We start from the raw sequence: 22,136 nt of genomic DNA on the forward strand, positions 1-22,136 counted from the left end.
ATTCTGTCTCCACTATGGTTAACAGGGTAGTGTGCAGGGAAAGAGAAGCAACATTTGCTTACGTAGATTTTAAAACATCTGTCAGTATTTGGAAGAAAGTTCCATATAGAGAAGATGCACTCATTGAGCCTCTTTGAGTGAAGATAAGTAATGTGCTTTCACACACCAGCATAGATTGCGAAGGCAAAACTGGGCAGAGTGGAGGGTTGGGTGTGGTGAATAAAATAACTGATGCTACATCGGGGTGGGCAAAATGCGGCCCGTGGCTGGATGCAACCCGCTAGGCCATTCTATCTGGCCTGCATGGCCCCTAAAAAATGTAGAAAATTAATATTTATCTGCCCCGGCTGCCTGTCGTGTGGCCCTCAGTGGCTTGTCAAAACTCAGTAAGTGGCCCTCCTTCCAAAATAATTGCCCGCCCCTGTGCTACATAGTATCTTTAAAAAAGAATAAGTACAGGAGACTCCAAATATATTCTGTTCATGCTGCTGCAGTCCTGTTTGGCTCTTAGGCTGCTTTAGGTTGTATATAGATCAAACATCTGGGGAAAAAAGGCTTTTCTTTCAAATTTATTTTAGCTAAACCATGAAAAAGGCTTCATTTGCACTCTGAGTGTGAGCAGTGCCATAAGCTACGTGCCATGCTGTGTACCTGAATGTTTACCCTTTTTACAAAGCATTAGTTTGTTAACAGTAGAAGTCTTTCACACTGGAAACCTCTGCTGAGATGCAAAAGGGTGCTGGGCTCACTTTGCTTAGAGGATCCCATCCTTGGAAGGGTTCTCGTCCACACCACTTCTTGAAACTGCTCCTATGATTCTGCTCACCTGGTTTAACAGCAGCCATTGCATGCAAGTAGTTGTAGGCCTTTCTCATTGGCACTCACTGTGTATCATCTCACCTGTATCACTCTTACCCTGTGCACTCCATCACTAGCTCTACCTGGTGGTTGGGCTTGCCTCGCAGTATGACCCAGGACAAGCAGGAATCTGCTTTTGAGTATATGCTGAAATAGATACATGTGTGTGTATATAAGTACTGTATGTCTCTGTCTTGTAAATATATGCAGTGTTTCCATCTGTATTTCCTGACTAGGTTTGAGACCAACTCTTGGAAGTGACAGCGTTTAGCTTCTTTGTTTCAAAATGGCCTAGCTTTTGGGCTTGTGTTATTTAGACCTGCACAGTTTATAGACTGTTGAAGTGATAAATTTTCCAGCAGCTCATTAGCATTTAGGTTTTAATAGCTTTGCCCACACAAGGCCTAACAGACTGTTAGAAATGATGAAGCAAGCTACAAAACAGCAATACCGATGTTGGCTGGTTTCAGTACACAGCGGAGAGTATGTCAATGTGCGTGTAAATTTGTCATGTCGTGTGACCTCAGTGCCAGAGGAAGAAGAGCCAACCAATCTTCTTTTGTATCATAGTGATTCTTTTACAAAGCAAAACAAATGAGTTTATTGCAGGTGTACCTCAGCCATTAATTACTGAAAAACATCTCTTACACCAAATGGTTTTGGTATGCTGGCTGTTATCCAGTGGCTGTAAAATACATGAAAGTAATGCAGTGCGACGCTGATAAATAAAGCGTATTATGATCCAGTGGCACCCGTTAAATTACTAGTCTGTCCATGTGGAGACCTAGTATGGTAAGACACTAAATTTTTTGTAGGCAAAAATCATTTAATTTATATAGCCCAGTGGTACTTAGAGGAACATTAGAACGTGTTGCCTCCTCTCTGTATACTAATGTATGACCTGGTTGACAATTTCAACCAGAGGTGAAATCAAAAGTGTAAACATTGGGGGTAATCGTTTAAGACAACCAATTATAAAAGAAATATAACTAACGAGAAGGAGATTTAAAATGAAGCTGTCTCTTCAATGGCAGCCTGGATTTGGGGAGTTCTAACTCACTGGGATAATTAGCAAAGAGAGTGTGATAAGCACACATTTAAAAGTCAGGTATATTCCTAGGAGCCTGTAGCTCAGATGGTTCTGCTCTAGTTTTAGATCTAAAGAGTTTGTTATCTGTTGTATCATCTACATGAGAGCTTGGTTACTTAAATTCATCTTAGTATTCTGTTAAGCAGTTAGTTATCATTTTGCAATTATAGTTATAGATTATATGTTAGGGGAGAGAGTGAAATCCTTTCCATGCTGCATATGGAAGCAAAACCCTTTTGCCATAAGGAGTTTGGTATGATACGGATGATAAGATGATCATTATGATGATTTCACCCCATTTTTTAAATTTAAAACATTGGCATGAGTTTTGACTTCACAAACCAAAATATCTGTATTGTTACCCACTAGCTAACTGTAAGCAGTCTGCAGAATTAAGATGATGAATTCAGGTGAGATGCAGGAAATAATAGCCTTTGTCATAACTGTTACTTGCAATTGGGAAATGAATCCTATGAAAATCCCTCCATCCAGCAAAGTGTTTTCTTCGTCTGTTGCAGTTGTATCTGTGCAGCATGAAGACAGCAAATCTGAGCATAGGTCACCTTATTCCAGAGAAAATAATCTTCCCTCCCCCATATAAGATTTAGCTCTATAAAGCCTATACCCTTCATTAGCCTATGTAAAGAATATACACCTTGCAATCTGCCCTGAAGCTCAAGAAAGCAGAGCTTTTAAAATTCAGGACAAAAATTTGTCTCAGAGCTGAGAACTGACTTGAAAACATCCATCCCGGGGGCATATGTCACTCACACTTGCAACAGGAACAGAGAGACAGTCTCTATATTAGAAAAAAGCCCAAACCTTTGTAGGGCTTTATAAGTTGAATTCAGTACCTTTTAAATTCAAGAATATAGTGAGTTGCTAAAGTAGTTCTTTAATTTTTAAAGAAAAATAGCTCAAAAGATATGGAGGAGCCAAAGTAAAGGAGATCAGTGTGCAATCTTGATGGTATTTAGAAATATCACTTAAATTGTATAATAGTTTAAGGATAAACTATTGGCTTTGCCATTGTTTAAGGATAATCCCATATGCCCCTTATCTGCTTCATCATGCAATAGGGCCAATGTTTTCTGCGTTGTATGTTTCACAGTCAGTGTTGCCAACTTCCAACCATCAGAATGCCAGCTATCTCTCCACTGCATTTTGTTTCGATAAAAAGCCCCCTTCAGTAGAACTGATCATATCTCAAACTGCCATAATATGTGTCCTTGTAACATCCACAAGACAAGGGCACAACTAGGAAAATGTTTGCAAGCAAGCCGTCTACCACTGCTTTATAAGGTATCGTATATTGTGGTAGGAAATTGTGGCATCCGTTATTTTAAGCACTTTATCACTACATATTCAAAATATTTATTACTAAGAAACTTGCATCATCTTTGGTCATCATATCACACACACGTTGTTGTGTATCATCTGATTTGGTGGCTTGTCTTTGATTTTAAAAAACATGAAGATGTTCCGCGTTTTGCCCGCGAAGTGCGTGACTGCCACCATTGTAGGTACATCCTCAGTGTGTACATGAGATCTTGTTGTCTTTGCTGTGGACAAAGATTAGATAGCAGGACTCGTATGGAGTAGCTGTGAGCTGGAAGGACATTCTGGTATTGGCCCTGAGACCAACACAACAAATCTTCCACATTGCTCTTGGAAATACCCAAAGCAGTGCTGCCAGAACCAACACACCACTCTTTTTTAAACTGAAGCACAGGAAGTGGAGGCCAGGGCAGCAAACGTGTACATATTTCTCATTCCCTTAGCTGATAGAAGATCCCAAAATGCATCCATGCACTTCAGGAGCTATATTGCCCCTGTAAAGTCTCTTATTACATAGGTCAGGAAGGACAAAGATGTTTCTAATATGTGATCAAGAAATAGGATGGAAGCTACTTTGGAGTGCAGCTGCAGTTGAGACAAATTAGAGTTTGGTATTTGACCAGTCAATAAAGTTTGGTTAATTGACCGGTCAAATATCAATCAAAAATAGTGAAAAATTGCCTGTAGGGCCAAATAATACACAGAAAAAGCATACATTTTCCATTAAAAATGTGTCACAAAATAATAAATCAGATATCTGTCAAGAAAACTAAAAAACAAATGTAGGGTTTTTTTTGTGTAAAATTGCCATAATTTTGACCAGTCAAAAAATATGTAGTCAGTTGACCAGTCGTTTGAATATTTGACTGGCTTGCCCAATCCTAAAACAGATATTTTTAATAGGTTAATTTGTACAAAAAAATATGTATAAGCTGTAGCTACTTTCATGAGCATTTGAGTCACCAGCTAATGGAATAGATGTTTCACTGTGTCCATGTATTTTTGATAAGAGCTGCTGTCGCTTACAAGGAAGAACCGGATATTTTGCTTTATTTCTCTTCAGTAAAAAGAGCCTTTAAAATTTTATTTCAATGTAACAGTAAATAGACTAGTCAAATATAATGCAAGGAGATTGAGATTTTTGTAATTAACCTCTGCGTTGCACAGTTGACCTTTGTCAGAGAAAATTCACAAGCTTGAAAAGGGGAACTTTTATTTGTGCTGCTGCAGTTCCTTGTTTCAAGATTGGCAGCATGCTTCATGTAATGCCATCTCGTGGCTAATAAGGGATAAAACATTTTAAATGTTCAGAAAGTCACATACATGAAGGAAATAAAATAAAGGCTTGTACCTTTTAAAAAAAAAATGTGGCAACCGTTACTGCCTTTGAATCAAGATTTTGCATAACTGTTTAAAACATTTTTATTATATTCATAGACACTACAGAGCATAGTGTGTATTGAAAGAAAAAAATGCATTAAACAAATCTGTATATTTGATTGGTAAGTTTTTTCAGTAACGCCCCCCCCCCCCAAAAAAACCAACCAACCAAACAAACAAAAACCAAATGTAGCGTATAGTCCAAACAGCCATCTCTCTCTCCTTCTCCTTCTCTGAAATATATTACTGTGCCTCTTAACATTCATTTTGCTGGAAAAGGAGATATTAGGATAAGGGTTTTGTAAGCATGAAAAATTGCTGTTGTCTTTTTGATTATATCGCTCTGTCTGGTTTTATAAAGTACAGCTTTCAGCTCCCAGAGTCTTTGCCAAAAATGACATTGTCAGGAAGATGGTCACAACCAGGAGTCAAACTCAGAAATTACCACTGTAGTTGAAAATAGTTTCAGTAATAATCTATGCATTTTACATGGGAAACCTGAAAGGAATAGCTGCTGCCCCTTTCAGCAGTCACGTTGGTAGAGTTGCTGAATCCAGTACTGTTTTCAGAAGCTGGATGATTAAAAGACCATTTTTTGCTAATCCTCCTCTTTAATATGCCCAAATATCCTTTTCAGTAATGTCTATTATATAAATATATATCACTGTTTGTAATATCTATAGAGCTTCTCGCTCCAGATGAAATGTCACTGTTTTTTGTTTTATTTTTTTAGAACAGAAGAAACCAGCATATGAATTGAACTGTTTTCTCCTACATCTGGGGAAGAAAAAAGAGAATTGATTATATTTAGTATTTCCAATTACAGATTTTTACGCCCAGATGCCACAATTGCTGGGTGCTGCATAAATACACAAAGAGATTAGGATTAAGATAACATCTCCAACTGACTGCCTCAGGCATGATTTTGGACAACATTTTTTGGAACTGTGACTGATTGTCTTTTTCAAACCAAAGGAGACATAAAAGTGATAGCAGCCTATCTATTCCTACGCTCAAGGGAGATTAGAAAAACACGGTCTCTGCAATATTGCTTCCCACTGAATCAGAAGCAATAAAAATAATGCCAAATTTAAATTCAAAGAGGCTTACATAAACCCTTAAAAGATATGGCATGCGTTATATTTCAGGGAACTTTTATTGACCTTAATGAGCTCCATCATTAATAATCAGTTCAGTTCACACTTCCAGAATTTACCCATGCTGTTTTAAACTGTGGCAGGAACTACAAAATCCCGTATGCTTTTAAAGATTGAAAATAAACATTTTAAATTTCTTTTTCCAGAAGGGTGTGTCCATTTTAGTCTCTCGGAGCATTAGCAGGCTGGGTATATCTTTTTTTTCCTTTTGCCTTCCAAGTGAGCCCAGAGCAAGCTTTGAATACTGACAGTGAGATTTATCAGGACAATATGTTAATATGATGAAGAGTATGGTGTAGAGTGTTGGCTTCATCATTTTTTATTTTATTTTTTTGCTGGGAGCGTATGCTGGAAATTTTATTGCAAACTTCCCTCTTCCAAAAGGAAAAGGTAGTCCTTTCCCTCCCTCATGTGATCCAGTTGACTGCACATTCTTGGGTGCTCTGCACTGGTGAAAATGTGGTGTAATGCGTAGAAGTTGAAAGTATCTATTGCTACTCCCAGTTTAAGGGTTTCCTCTTGAGAAAGGAACATTTATTACACCTGTGTGAAAATAAGTTAAGTATGTAAATAGGGTGCTGAAGCAGCAAGTTGTATGGTACGTGAAACGTGGTCTTTTAGGAGGCATTAGGCAGTTCGTTTCCTGTAAGTGGACTTGGAGATAGTTGAACTATGCTTCTGCATTTCATTGTTTACCTCTTAGTCAATTCTTAGACAACCACACAGGAATCAAGTTGCTGTGAGCAATAGCATATAGCATTTTAAGTGCTTCTTGTGCAGCAAGAATTTCTCATTAGGTCTAGATTTCTGTCACCTGCAACACAAGGGAGTCTTGTTTGTAAAGTGTTTTTTTTTCTTGTAATTATTACAGATATCACAGCGATTTGCATCGGGCGAAGGCCAAACCAGACTTCATAAAACAATGTCTCAGGGAGAGATTGGGAAGCTGGCCACTGTTCAGAAGAATCTAGCTCCAGATGGCAGGTATGAAAGGCCCAGTGTGGAGGGTTGGGTGCTGAAACCCTGGGACAGCATGTATACAAGCCTGCGTCATCTTTGTTTCCTGCCACACATTAGTGTGATAGGTTCAGCCCCTGGATTTGCTGTCTTTTCAAGAAGTGTTCCAAAGGCTAAACTTAAGAAATAGTCACTGGTGTGTTTCTTGAGTAAAATGCCTTATTGACCGTTGGTAAATGTTGTACTCAACAGTACAACCAAGCCTGTGTAATGAGTTACATGGCTAAATTGTCAAAGATAAATACCAAATTTCCCATGTGAGATTATCCCAATGTGTGTGCCTGTAAGCAAATGTTTTTGAAAATGTAGCCTTTAATTTATAATTACAAGGAGGAGAACAAATCCCAGTCGTGCATAGAGTAATAAGTTTTTGTGAGAAACATTTTATGGTTTCCTATAAGGAAACAACAAGGAAGAACATACAAGGCCACTTAATAAAGGTTCCAGTGTAAGGCCCCTTTCTCAGTAAAGAGTGTGATTTTAATCTCTCTATAAGGAAATCTCTTCAAATTCCCTTTAAAATTGAATGCAAATACATTTTCCATTATGATTTGGTATATGTTTCTGAATTAAGTAATCCATACCCGTCATTGAGAAAAAACAGTAGCTGGCGCTTCCAAAGAATGTGTTGTTCCTAATCGTATTGTTGGGATCCAGGACACAGAATTCCCATCAGTTACAGCTAAGCTGGCTACTAGGCAAGTCATTTTGACCATCATGGGCTTATCTACTGCATCAGTGGCATGCCCCAAGGGAAATGAGATTGATCATGGCTGTCATGTGGGTCTGCTGATGAGCTCCCAAGCCAAAAGTTTTCCAGTAATTGCTCAAGTCACCCGCTGTTCACCATCATGCCTGCCAGAGACCAAGAGCTCAAAACTGGATGCTGAAGATAAGTCCACACTAGTTGTACAAACTTCTAGTCCTGAAAGGTATCTGCAGACTTAATTGGCAGGGCCTTCTCAGTCTCTGGGACCTGCTGATGACAGACCTGTTGATCTCAAAAGACCAGGCACACAATAAGATGAACAGGAGTACCTACGAATTTATGTCACTGTATGAACTTTCCAGAAAGTGCGTATAGATTTTGTTGTTTAGAAACAGAAATGAGCTAGTTTTGGATAAAATACTGCTTATTTCCAGGCCTCAACGAGCCAAGATGAAATTCTGGACAAAAGGAAAACAGGGAGAGAAAAAAACTCCCAGAGAGAAGCTGGCTACCCAGTCCGAGCTGCTTGAGCTGTACGCAGAGCAGGAGGCATCAGGCAGAGAGATGATTCCTGGACTACAGCTTGGAGAAGGTAAATGTAAATGGGGAATGGTCATCCATCCCCCCATCCATTTTACATCCCTCGTTTTGACATTATGTACCAGAGCTGGCTAAACTCTGCTTTTTCAAGAAAGACTTAAAATGCATCCTTGAGTTTGTAATAGTGAATAGATGAGATGGTATGTCAGGATGATAGAATGATAATGGTTCCCAGCTCAGAAACAGAATGTCTCCAAATGAGACAGGTGATGACATAGGCAGCAAGTTGAGGACAGGAAACACACTAGTAGTTTAAAAGAATCAGGCTATATCATAATCCCACCACCACACATCCTTTTTCAAGATGGATTTGAAATTACAGATATATACATCAATAACTCAAAGGAAGGAAGTCCCTAAATGGGGTATGGCAGCTACAAAATGGCTGCAAGTATCTGACGGTTTTGGTCTTGGGTCTTTTGAAGGATTGCACATCTCATATTTGATCTAGTTATCACTTATCCTAACAGCTGAAGGACCTTCATTCTCTTTTTTTTTTTTGTATAATGTTTGAGGATTTATGCAGAAAATTCCTTTCCTTCTCATATTTCCCAGCAACTCCTAGACTGCACAGGATGCAGGAGAACTGGGATGTGGAGCAAGGTGTGTGTGTTCTGTTATACAGAGCTGCTTGTCCACACTTCTGAGTTGGAAAGTGCACCTGTTTTTTATCATGCTTGGAAGACTCCATTTTCAGATCTGTGCAAGCATCATATAATAAATCCTCAATGCACCTCTTAGAGGTGGTGGTGGGTCTTACCAATTTGACCTGGGGGTGGGAGGGTGGTAACAGAGAAGCGAAACTTGCCTCTGATAAGTGATATGTACACAATGATATGGCAGTTCCCTCCCCTATAAATTTTCTTCGTGAGAGCACTTGGAGGTATATCAGATTACAAAATGATTTCTTATATACAGTTGCTGTGTTGTGCAACTGGAAAGACACTCGGGGAGAAGTAGTTAAATTCTTTCCTGGCTCCAGCTTTCTCAGCAGAACAGTTACCCAGTTTCCAATCGCATTGCATTTATTGTTAGTGAAGCAGACAAACCAGCTTGACTTTAAGGTGCCAGGTGGAGCATGCAGTACTAGCATTGGGGAAGGCCATTTCTATTGCTTGGAGACGCGCTACACTTGATGCCGAAGCTGCTGAAAAGTAGCGTGTGTTGCAGCACCCTAAGGTGCAGAACTAAAATTGATTATAAATGAACATCACTATAGCTTTTCTGAAAGGCACTCACTCCAGAAGAACTGTCCTTAGTCTACTTCATTATTCTTACCGCACCCCCACTCCCACCTTATGTTGATTGTAGACCTGGGCCCACATCATCTGACACCCCCACGGAGCCCAGAGCTGTCAGGCATCTACAGAAGGGAATTCAAGGAGAACAAAGAACCATCTCCCAAAGTGAAGCGCAAGCGCAGTGTGAAGATCAGCAACGTGGCCCTGGAGCCAGTGCAGTGGCAGAATGATTCTCTTCAGATCATAACCAGTGCCAGTGACTTGAAAAGCATGGATGAGTTTCTCCTGAAAAAGGTACGGGCCTTTGTCAAGGTCAGCAAAAACACAGTAGAGAACAGGTGGCAGACAAAATGTTACTGTCCTCTCTTGCTTAGAGTCAGGGTCACATCTTATGATAGGATTGTTGTATTGAGTCCAGCTGTGGAAATGTTAATACCATATTTGAGACTGCAATTGTAGGTCAAAAACTTGTAAGCTTGACTACTGCTATATTAAATTCTAGCCATTGTTAACCTAGCAGACAGTGTTAATTAATCAAGGCATTTTAGTACTGGGACAAAAACATTCCTGTTAGTTCAGTTGGAAGGAAAACAATGGATCAGCCAATGGGCTGTTTTAAGTCCCCTGCCATTAGGACAAAATAAGATTGTTATATACTTTTGTAACTAATTGGCTTGCTAGCTAAGCAAGAAAGTGACTGTGGAAGTATTTTCTAAGCACTAAAGTATACAGAAATCAGAAAGTATATGCTGTTAATAACCTATTCTTATCAAATAATTTGCTTATAAATGGCACTTTTGCTTTAATATTACTTTATTTTAAGCAAAGCTTTGTTAAAGCACAAGTGAGATTGCCACGTAGAATTCATGCAGTCATTTTTTTTTCTGTGGTTCCCAGATGAATGATTTGGATAATGAGGACAGCAAAAAGGACACCCTTGTAGATGTTGTGTTTAAGAAAGCATTGAAAGAATTCAGGCAAAATATCTTCAGCTTTTACTCATCGGCTTTGGCGGTAAGTAAGCTTTCATGTGGCAGGAAATGGTTAAATTTGGACCTTGTAAATCCTTTCTATGGGGAGAAAAGAAGAAAAAGAGTCCTCATTTTTCATGAAGGCACTCAACTTGGGGTTGAAATGCATCTTGGAAAAATTGGCAAAATATTTTAGGGCATTGAAAAATGGGGGAAGGAGGGAAACCAGTTCTCTTGGATTCAGAATGTGTATTCCGTGTAATGTGTGTGCTCTTCCTGCTTCTGGATAAAGCAGCACACTCCTACCTTCTACCCAGATGCTTTTTGCTTCAGTAAAGGTATGTATCTGCAAGGATGATTTCCTGATCTTACCTTTCTCAGCAGGAACACCCTCCTCCACACTGTCACAGAGCAGTGGTTCTTAGCGTCATACATCAGGTTTTTATGAGGTGCTCCCTCTAGTCTCCTCTCAGTGCTATTGTGATGATTCATAGATGTAGGGTCGGAAGGGACCTTGCAGATCTTCTAGTCCGACCCCCTGCCCTGGGCAGGAGAGAAAACTGGGCTCAAATGACCCCAGCTAGGTAATTGTCAAGCCTTCTCTTAAAGACCCCCAGGGTAGGAGCCAGCACCACTTCCCTTAGAAGTTAGTTCCAGATCCTAGCCGCCCTGACTATGAAGTAGCACCTCCTGATATCTAGCCTGAATCTACTCTAACAGCTTAGGGCCATTATTCCTTGTTACTCTGGGAGGCACTCGGAGGAACAAGGTCTCTGCCATTCCCTGCTGGTCCCCCCTGGTAAGTTTATAGACGGCCACCAGGGCCCCTCTCAGCCTTCTCTTGTGAAGGCTGAACAGGTTCAGGTCCCGTAGCTTCTCCTCGTAGGGTCTGCCCTGCTGTCCCCGGATCATGAGAGTGGCCCTCCTTTGGATCCTCTCGATGCTGGCCACATCCCTCCTGAAGTGTGGCGCCCAGAACTAGACACAGTACTCCAACTGCGGCCTGACCAGTGTCGCATAGAAGGGGAGGATCACCTCTTTGGCCCTGCTTGTGATGCATCGGTGGATGCATGACAAGGTGTGGTTAGCCTTCCTGACTGTCCTCGCATTGGTAGCCCATGTTCATCTTGGAATCGATAATGACTCCAAGATCTCTTTCTGACACTGTGCTTTCGAGAAGAGAGTTCCCCGGCTTATAGGTCGGCTGCTGGTTCTTACTGCCGAAGTGCAGCACCTTGTACTTGTCAGTATTGAATCCCATCCTATTCTCATTTGCCCACCCCTGTAACCTGTCCAGGTCCAGCTGTATCCTGTCCCTCCCTTCTAGCGTGCCCACCTCACCCCAAATCTTGGTGTCGTCCGCGAATTTAAACAGGCTGCTTTTTACCCCCTCGTCCAAATTGATAATAAAGACATTGAACAGTGCAGGCCCAAGGACCAACCCCTGGGGGACTCCACTGCTCACATCCCTCCAGGTCGAATATGACCTGTCCGCCACCACTCCGGCTCCTCAGCCAATTTGCAATCCATCTGACTGTGTAGGCATCAATGCCACAATCGCCTAGCTTTTTAATGAGAATGGGGTGGGAGACAATGTCAAAGGCCTTGCTGAAGTTCAGACAGACTACATCCACCGCGACACCTGCATCTATTGATTTTGTGACCTGATTGTAGAAGGCAATCAGGTTGGTCTGACAGGACCTGCCCCTAATGAACCCATGCTGGTTACCCCTGAGCATCATCCCCCCTGCTGGCCCTTCCCAGATGTGCTCCTTGATAATTTTCTCAAAGAGCTTCCCCAGGATTGATGAAAGACTAATGGGCCTATAGTTGCCTGGGTCCTCCCTCCTCCCTTTTTTGAAGATGGAGACCACATTGGCCTTCTTCCAGTTGTCCGGCATCTGGCCAGAGCACCACGAGTACTCCTAAAACTATGCTAGGGGCCCCGTGATAACCCCTGCCAATTCCCTCAGCACCCTTGGGTGGAGAGCATCTGGACCTGCTGATTTGAACATGTCCAGCCCCTCCAGAAGTTCCCGAACTCGGCCCTCCCTGACCCTACGCCTGGCGGAACCTCCCCTGAGTCAGTCCCGAATCTTGGTGGGGGAGTCCCGGTCCCTGCACAAAAAAATGGAGGCAAAGAAATTGTTAAAAAGGTCTGCTTTTTCCTCTGGTGTGACCACTAGATTGCCTAGCGTATCCTGCAGGGGCCCCAGATTACCTGGTGCCTTCTTCATACTCCCCATGTATTTAAAAAAGGACTTTTTGTTGTCCTTGATCCTTGATGCAAGCCCTAGTTCTATCTCTGCCTTAGCTTTCCTAACAGCCCCGAGCAATGGAGGTATACTCCTCTGTGGTGATAGCCCTGGCTTTCAGGCATTCCTGAATGCCCCTGGTGAGCCAAGGTGGCTTTTTAGCACTCTTGCCCCCTTTGATTCTCTTTGGGCTTGTCACCCCTTGGGCTCTGAGTATCATCTCCTTAAGGATTGACCACTCATCTTGGGCACCCAGTTCCCCTCCTAAAAATTTGGGCTCATCTGGGATTTGAACCCAGGACTTCTTGCACCCAAAGCGAGACTCATACCCCTAGACCAGCAAGCCACCCTATAGACCTGTGATCTTCTGTGCTAGGGTACAGCACAATGTGGCTTCCATCGAACTGGTGACAACTGGGTGTATTCTGGAAAACTCTGCCCTTCAAGTGTTTGTCTAAATTCACATTGTACTTTACAAGACATGGCCATTTACTTCTCAGAGCTCTAAAATATGTCCTATAAAACATCCAACCCCTCCACTGAAAGCACAAGAATGCCAGTCAGGATGCAGTAGCAGTTATGAGGCAACATAGAAAAGTGTTGTGTATAAAAGTTCTTTTTCCTCCTCATTTTGTTTCCTTAAAAGATGGACGACGGGAAAAGCATCCGGTATAAAGACCTGTATGCCTTGTTCGAGCAAATTCTGGAAAAGACCATGAGGCTTGAACAGAGGGACTGGAGTGAATCGCCTGTCAAAGTCTGGGTCAATACCTTTAAAGTATTTCTGGATGAATATATGATAGAATACAAGCCTCTGGATTATGCTGCTGTGAAGGTAAATATAGCACCTGGACTGCCAGGTTTTCTTTCTCCTTACTGAGATGGGGACAGGCAGATTCATAAACTGCATCACTCTGGCATGATGCTGCAAATGTGGCAAGAACCTTCTTTTCTTTAACCACTCCACCAGTGTAGGTTTGCCTCCTCTTGTTCAGTAAAATCAGCATTTGTTTAGCTTTGGCACCCATTTCTGTGCCTGCTTAGGCTAACAGGTCACTGATGAGTTCTGGAACCTATCCAGTATCTCCACTGCTCCCTCCTGCTAGATTATTCATTAATGCAATGCATCTTAGTAAGGATTTGAGCTGCACTGACAACATCCTGGCTGATGACAAGTACAATTCACTTGGAATAATTCTGTCTCATTTTTATAATGGAAAAGATGTCATTTCCAGAGACGTCAGAAGAAAGGTGAACAACCAGCTGTTGGAAGTGGGGATGTCCAGGACATGATGCAGCAAACATGCTAAAATGGAGGCTCATGAACGTTCAGAGCACAAGAAAATTAGCTCACTGATGCTTTTTCCCCTGAGTTTAAAAAAACTAGACTTCCCCATCACAGCAAAGCTGGGAGTTAGCTCCCAGTAAAAATGGGCATTGTGCTTTGTCTCAGCAGTTCTTCATTTGGCAATGTGTAGAAAATGTCTCCAGGGACAAGTTTTTACCAATGTGAGTGGACTGGAGACTTGGGCACATTCTAGTGAATCTAAGATTCTTTTCATCTTCCAAGGATGGGAGAAGGCGAAGTAACATATCACAGAATTCACCAGAACAGGCAGACAATCTTCTATACCTGTTGCTCTGGTCACTTGTGCCTTCATATTAAATATATTTTCTCCATTCTGCTTCTTTGTCCTGTCCCGGTGACCACCTGCCCAGCTGTTGCCCAAAGTTTAAGACAGTTTTACATTTTACTTAACTTCAGACTTAAGCGAAACTTTAAACCAAATGACGTATAGACAGATTTTAGTGAAGCTAAAGCGTTCGGTTGAATAAGAGCCCTTGGTTAAAATGGTAAAAGCAAGTATATTAGGTTTTTAAGACATGGGGAAGTTTAGAACAGATTTGAGGTATCCTAGATGATTTAAAATAAAATGGGTAATAAGGTGATAAGTATAACAGGGGGAGGGGGTCCTCTTCCTTTTTCTTTTTATTTCTCTTTTTTACTCTAGCTGCAAATTTTCTTTTTTCTTCTTATTGATGGATACTGGACACATGTCCACTTAATGTGTTAGGTCAGATAGCAGAAGTAATGGAGGTAGGATCGTATGAAGAGGGTTATTGTTTTAGAAAGGTCTCCAACTTGCACCTCAGGGTACTCTTGGGTTCCACTTGTTATCTTATTCACTGCTTGAACCAAACTGTCTAGCCAGCTGTAAACAGTTACACTGATGCATCACTGTGATTTGTTGTTCTCTGATTTTGTTATATACATATAAACATTTTAACTTAGCATTAAAATTTATCTAATAAAGATCTTCTCTCAGGGTCTTTCCCTCCTCATTTTAGCATTGCTGCTTTAAGTCTTGCAGGATTTGAAAATGAAAAGTTTCATCTAAGCCAATATGAGATGAACCCAGTAAGAGGGCAGAATATGAACACTCCTTTGAAAGTAAAGGGAAGAAGAATTTAATTGATTACACAACCCATGGCTCAGCCATGGCTGCTGCTGTAAAGCCTCTTCAGAGAATGGAGCAGGGAAGAGGTGACTGTTCTGGCTACAGAACAGCAGGGCAACATACAGAGGGCTGCGGAGCAGTCAGAACCTGCAATATTCATGTCCTGGGCCCTCTGTATTGCCATTCACACATGCAGGCTTCCTGCTGCCTGCTTCTTCATCCTTGCAGGGCAAACAACTACTGGATCTAAAGCCAGGCTGGAAGTCGCAAGTTGTTGCTGTTGCAGGGAAAGCAACCATAGCCATCAACCTCTGCTGGCCAGGAACTCTTGGGTGCCTGTACACATCACAGGGTTTAATCCTCATTAAATTAAATAGGTTTATAAAATTTAAACTTGTTTATTTTGGAGCATCGCATCAGTGTTTGCACGTATTAGGCTTTTGAATGAATTAAGCTTTGGAGTGTCACATAAGTGTTTGTATATACTAGGTTTTCAAATGAATTAAGTCCAGTCCCCAGCTGGCACTGAAGGAGAGTGGGACAGTCCCCGCTGTCCCCCAGCCAGGGCCGCCCACCTTGTACCCTGCCACAGCTGTGGGAGCAGGGGGCTTTCACATGGCACAAGGAAAAAAAAAAGCAGTAGCAATTTGAAAGCAGCAGCAATTGGAACAGGTGAACTGCAAAAAAAGTCACACCACCATCTGGTGGACAAAGAGGCTCATTACACATCCTTGAGTGCCTTTGTGTTTGCACACAATGAATCCATGGATGCGACACTTTCATTCATGGTGAGCCAAACTAAACTTCATCCGAGGAGTTTTAGTTTAATGCACCAGAGAGCCTTTTAAAACATCCTGAAAACCCACTTGTGCAAACAGTCACGCCATTCCATCACAAGAAAGGGCATAAAATGTGTCGTGTACAAATGTCCCTTGAGTCAGTGCACATATTGGCCATAGCTGTCTCTGCTGTCATGTTGTATTTGCCTGCTACCCACAATCTGAGTTTGCTGGGATGGTTTTTCAATTCTTGGGGCTCTCAGGCAAAGCACAGGCTTTTGATAATGGGCAACTTATTCTCGCTGATTTTTGGAAATGGGATTGTGGCTCCTGCTTCTTATTTAATTTTTTACCTATAATGCATTTGCCTAGAAGACAAAGGTGCACAGGCAGAACTGGACAGATGTGCTAGGACTTGAAATGTCTGAGCGAGCTGCAGGACTGGACTGAGGTGCGGTGATAGAGCTTATAGGGATGCTGAAGACTGGCATGACAGAGGCTTGATAGTGCAGCGTGGGAGTGCTGCTTCTGCCTGACTCCAGAGAGCCCTTCATTTTTATCAGCATGAATTACATTAAGTATCACTGGGCCTGAATGTGTCGTTCAGGGTAAAGAGAAGGAAGAGGAGAAATTTGAGAACTTAGCAGACTTTGAAGTGAAACTGTTAGTCTCTGCTTTAATTATAGCCTCTTAAATCTCTTTTTAGCCCTTACAGGTGCCAAAAACGGAGAGAAAAAAGAGAAGGAAAAAAGAAGCAGATGTGGTAAGTTGCAGTCTCTAAACTTTAGGGCTGCACGTTCAAATGAAAGCTGGATAGAAACCAGTTCTAGAGTTGTTACACATTTTCAAACACTAACTTTATAGCTGGTTGGCTCTTTTTATAGCCGAACAACCATTTTTATTGTGTGATAATTACTTTGCCCGTGTAGCAGGTCTAACTTTATTATGCGATTAATCAGTTAGTTGTATGATGATTACTTTGCGCAAGTGGCTAGTCTAAACTTATTGCGCGATTAACCCATTAATTGTGTAATATATGTAACGTAGCAGGGGCCTAAGTTTTAAAGAACTGAAGTCTGCACATTTGAATGACTGATAAAGGAACTGTGGTGAAGGCAGTCTCAGCGGGTAGATATGAGCATTGTACCTTAGTAAATGCAAATCCCAAAGGAAGAAGCCTGCTAGATATGCACTAGGCTAACTAAATGAACTAGTCTCACCTTTGTATGTGTCTCTCATTGTCTTTGAGTTTAGTTCAGTCTAATTCCAAGTTCCTTTGCTGGTAGCAGATAAAAAATACAATGTTTAAAGAAAAGCATGCACTTCTTTATGAAAATCTCTAGCTAAGAAGGTCTCTCATGAATTCATTCCTCCCCAGGAAGAGCCAGCAACTGTCAAAGTTTGATGTTTGACTGCTTCACTTGGGCTGTGGACAAAAAACATAACTTTTAAATTCTTTAAAAGCAGAAAGTGAGCTGTTGCTTAGGAGTACCCATCTATAGTTAGGCTTTAACTGTTATGTCTGCATGCTCCTGTAGCAGTACAGATGCACTAAAGCATTGTAACTTTAGCCCTGAATGAAACAAGGTAAAAGTTGCATTGGCTTGACTACACATGGGGGGGGGGGGGCCCTGTCGATGTATAATTATATTATAATACTTGATTTCAGGATCCTTGGATATTGACATCAGTTGTTCAGTCTTCTGTACCCTCGATTTAAACCAGTTTGCTGTACCTCTGTCTGTTTCCCTTTTGTTTCTGAATCTTTTACCCTCCTTTTTTATTTTATTTTTTTTGCAGGTAGAAGAACATAATGGTCACATCTTTAAGGCAACCCAGTACAGCATTCCCACTTACTGCGAGTACTGCTCCTCCTTGATCTGGATAATGGACAGAGCTTCTGTTTGTAAATGTGAGCACAGACTGTTCAGCCTTTCTTGGGTTTGCTTCCTGGGGATGCCTTCTGTGCTCCTAAGGATGCCCACTATTGTTTTGCTCTCCCTACCCACGCACTCTGCAGCCATCAGGACAGGAATTTGGGACCCAACTAGGGGCTCCTGACATCAACCAGTGGTGGGTGGGCAGAAGAGAGAGGCCACTTGTCAGAACTATACCTGAGTCTCTCTCATGGCACTGTAAGTCTATTGCCGAGTCTCGAACCCAGGCAAGATAATTTTATTTAGCCTTTTACAGAGACAGTAAGATGAGCGAGAAAAATATGAGAAGGAAATAAGATCCGAGCTATAGTCACCTGGTCTGATCCTGCCAAATTTCTAATGCCTGTTTATGCCCAAGACGGATTCATTCAATTTAGAAGAATTACATTTGAGGTGATTGAGCCCAGGAAATGGTCCAATTTTAGGACAGATTGTGCTAATTTTCCTGGTGGCTCTTTGATCAGAAAGAAAGGGCTGAATATCTAAATGCACAGCATATCTTCTGAACTGATCCACCAGACTTATAAATGTTCCCAGTCTTTCAGTTTTGGTGGGGGGGGTTTCAAATAAAAGTGTTTGTTTTCATTCATGAAGGCTCTGTGCACTTTTGAGACCTGACATTAAAATTAGGGACAAAAATGTCAGTCAAAAGGTTGTAAAGCTCATACTGTCCAGTAACTCCTGACAAGCTAGTAAAGCCACTGTAGTCAGAGAAGTATTGGCTGTGGAGAGATTTGAAGGTGTGAAATACTCAGCATTGTTTTTCATTATTGCAGTATGTAAGTATGCTTGTCACAAGAAGTGCTGTCTTAAAACTACAACCAAGTGCTCCAAAAAGGTAAGACCAGCTCATTCCACCTGTTGGGCTAGATACCTTTACCTCCTTGATCTCAGTTTTAATTAGGGTGTTAAGGAGCGGGTGACCCTAGTGGAATACCAGGTTGCATGCTCATGTGCGTCTTAGCTGCAGAGATGAGCTCACTCCTTCAGTCAACTGCAGGGCTGTAATGTTTTCATGCAGCACCTGCTGCACCAGTTGTCTGCTCCCTGAGCCATTAGTATTCTTGCCAGTAGTAGGAGCTTGCCTCATTTAACAGCATTTTAGGGGAATTCAAACTATAACTGTCACTCGAATTCGGCAGATCTGACTTTTGTAATGCACATTTTGGAATAGATTGTACCAGAAGCCTACCTAAGGCCATGGATATCTGCTGCTGTTATATTCCCCACCCTGTGATACTGCTTTTTTGCCTTTGCATGTAAGATCTTTGTTAGCAAGTGAACCTTGTTTCTTTTATCTTACTTAATTTTCTTGCAGCCAGTGAAAATGTACAAAGGAGACTTTGTGTGTTAGCCTGGAGTGATGATACATTTTCTGGGTATAGCTGGATGTCTGTGCAAAAGGATCTAGATCCTTTTTTGTTAAATCTTGAATGGCTGTTCAAATGCATTTGCTTTGAGAGAATTTTTCAGTTATGTTTCCCATCACACTGACAGCGTGTGTCCTGTGTCTCTACAATAATAACTCTGCCAGCCTGTGCTGCACAGCCACAGGATGCTTCCCACACCACCACCAGCAGCTGCCCAGAGCTCTCATGCACAGCCCAGGCCTCAGGAGTGGCTGCAGCAGCAGGGCAGAAGGCTGCTGGCAGTGGGGGGGAAGTGCTATGTGGCTGCACACACAAGTAGTGCACCCTGGGGGTCACTGCACAGGAGAGGCTCCCAGCCAGGTCCAGCCTCTGGGAACAGGGGAAGGAACCAGGTGCAGACCTCTGTGCTGTCCCACCCTGCCCCACTCCGCTATCCCAGCTCGTTGTGCACAGGTATCTGAGCCCTGGCCCCAGCCCCACTGTTACCTGAATTCTTATCAACCAGCTGGGACACTGGAATGCCCTACAAAATCCAGGACTGTCCCATCCAAAATGGGACATATGGTCACCCTACTTCAAATACTAAAGATTAACTAGGCAAATTGGTTCCTGTTTCTTCTCTAGTGTTCTGAAAATGAACTTACACCAAGTAGCTGTTGTATTCTAGAAGGGTTTCTTTGGACTGAATGTTTTCATTTCTTGCTTGCTACCTTTCTGGCTGTAAACCACTCAGCTGCAGCCAAACCAGCATGCCTATACTGATGAGCCCATAGACTTAGGACAGCCCCATTGTTTTCCTAGTTGTACAGCTAGTACTTAGTTAAGGCATCAGTTGTCATTAGTAAATAACATGATTAGGTGTCAGATACAAGGACACAATGCTTAAAAACCAGGTAAAGTAACTCAATTCTGCTTATAAAATCAGGAAGATGCATGCAACACTATAAGAGTGGTATCATATATCAGAAACACCATGTGCAAGCCTCAGCTCTCTTCCTTTGCCTTAAGTTAGATTTATTGGATGAATTCATTGAGACCCTCTGGAATTTGGGTTAAAAAGATGACCTGTCTTTGGATGGTGGTTTATCGGACCCAAGATACCCTGGAGTTGAGGAGCATTGCCTTGATGCTTTTTCCACTGAATTAAAACTCCACCTTCTTTCCTCATGTTAGTACGATCCAGAACTTTCCTCGCGACAATTTGGGGTTGAGCTCTCCCGGCTGACCAGTGAAGAGCGAGCGGTGCCAGTAGTGGTAGAGAAGCTCATCAACTACATTGAAATGCATGGGCTGTACACCGAAGGCATTTATCGGAAGTCTGGCTCCACCAATAAAATCAAGGAGCTCCGCCAAGGGCTTGACACAGGTAGAGTGCAAGAGGATCAGTGGGGGAACCAAGGGTACTCCTGATCCTGCAGCAGAAAGCTGTCTCTGAAATGGCTTCAGGCTGTTTCAAAGGGGACAGCATACATTCTGGCTTTTGTTAACCAAGGTTTAGACACAAAGGGCATTTATAGATGTCCTCTGGGAGGCAAGGGGGGAGGCACTTTAATTAGGGCAGCTCTGAGAGCCATGCTAATTAAAGTGCCCAGAGCATCATGTTGCATCAGTGTCTCCACACTGAAAAATGGCGGTGGGGGCACTTTAACTAAAGCTTGTCGCATGAGCTTTATTTAAAGCACCCCCACTGCCATTTTTCAGTGCGAGGATGCTGATACACGTGACTGTGGTCTGCTGGAGTGGTAATTTCCGTGCCCCAGCAGACTCTATTCATTGTAATGACAGTGCGTTGGAGCAGCCTCCCTGTACATGTATAGGAGCCCAAAGTACAAACCAGAAGCCAGGGCTTTCCTGGTGGCTACTGCATGATGTATGGTGTTGGATTAAAATTTTTTTCTTTTATGTCAGTATTTGCACTAGCATTGGTTATTGCACCAATATGAAAACATTGGCTTGTCCTATGTCTCAAAGCTGATTATATGGGATTATTTTCTTTGAATTCTTTCCATTCCACCCACTCTCACTTCTTTTTGTGAATAGATATTGACAACGTGAATCTAGATGACTACAACATTCACGTCATTGCCAGCGTGTTCAAACAGTGGCTGAGAGATTTGCCTAATCCTCTCATGACCTTCGAACTCTATGAGGAATTCCTGCGAGCTATGGGTAAGGAATGTCTAGGCTAATCTAAAAGACTGGTAGCAGAAAGTAGTGCATGGCCAGGCAAAATACAGCCGGCAGGCCAAATCTAGTCCACCAGGCACTTTCATCTGGGCCACAGCACCCACCAACTAATTGCACCCTACCCAGCCCTTCCTCCCACAAGGGTGGGCGTGAGGCGCCCATGTATACATACACCCCCCCCGCCAACGTACTTTATCACACCTTGCTTCCACCCACGTGGGCAGAAGAGCCCGGCCCAGCCAGTGTGCATCTTCCAGGTGGGACTGCTGCAGCTGCAGCTGCCAAGGGACCTGCTCAGCTTCTTCAGTGTCCCGCTTGCTTTGGCGTCCTTCTACACCCCACCATACACCCCTCTTTCCCCCCCGCCCGCAACCACACCCCACCATACACCCCTCTCCTCCCCCCCTGCAACCACACCCCACCATACACCCCTCTCCTCCCCCCCGCAACCACACCCCACCATACACCCCTCTCTTCCCCCCACAACCACACCCCCCAGTATACAAAACTAAGACTTTATTTTTGAGTAATTTTGCAGTCACCTCTGTATACAGTACTCAAACACAAATCATGACAAAAATAGTTTTTGTAATAAAATTAAAGTATGTTATAGTCAGCATTTGCCTTTTAGTGTATGACTTGGTTTTTTTCTGGTTCTGAGATGGCAAACCCCCCCCCTCCTGAAAGGAGTATTCCCAGGAGGGCGGAGGGCGGGGCAGAGAAAGGGTTGGACTTCCTGTGGCAAAGGTCATGCATTAGGGGCAGGACTTCCTATCTCAAGATCGCGA

The 22,136-nt window shown here is 42.5% G+C and overlaps 1 protein-coding gene across 7 annotated transcripts in view; it reads left to right on the top strand.

The window, feature by feature from the left end:
* The window catches only part of MYO9A (myosin IXA), a 392,893-nt gene that overhangs the window by 353,655 nt on the left and 17,102 nt on the right, over nt 1–22,136 (top strand). For all 7 annotated transcript variants that reach the window (XM_019499347.2, XM_059714929.1, XM_059714932.1 and 4 more), the window contains 10 exons: nt 6,695–6,807; nt 7,984–8,141; nt 9,461–9,684; nt 10,288–10,404; nt 13,263–13,451; nt 16,561–16,617; nt 17,655–17,766; nt 18,568–18,629; nt 20,335–20,527; nt 21,202–21,330. In XM_019499347.2, the coding sequence (XP_019354892.1) occupies nt 6,695–6,807; nt 7,984–8,141; nt 9,461–9,684; nt 10,288–10,404; nt 13,263–13,451; nt 16,561–16,617; nt 17,655–17,766; nt 18,568–18,629; nt 20,335–20,527; nt 21,202–21,330 (1,354 nt within the window). The remainder of the gene's footprint in view (nt 1–6,694; nt 6,808–7,983; nt 8,142–9,460; nt 9,685–10,287; nt 10,405–13,262; nt 13,452–16,560; nt 16,618–17,654; nt 17,767–18,567; nt 18,630–20,334; nt 20,528–21,201; nt 21,331–22,136) is intronic.

The sequence above is a fragment of the Alligator mississippiensis genome, chromosome 11 (genome assembly GCF_030867095.1).
Source record: "Alligator mississippiensis isolate rAllMis1 chromosome 11, rAllMis1, whole genome shotgun sequence".
Taxonomy (NCBI): Eukaryota; Metazoa; Chordata; order Crocodylia; family Alligatoridae; genus Alligator; species Alligator mississippiensis.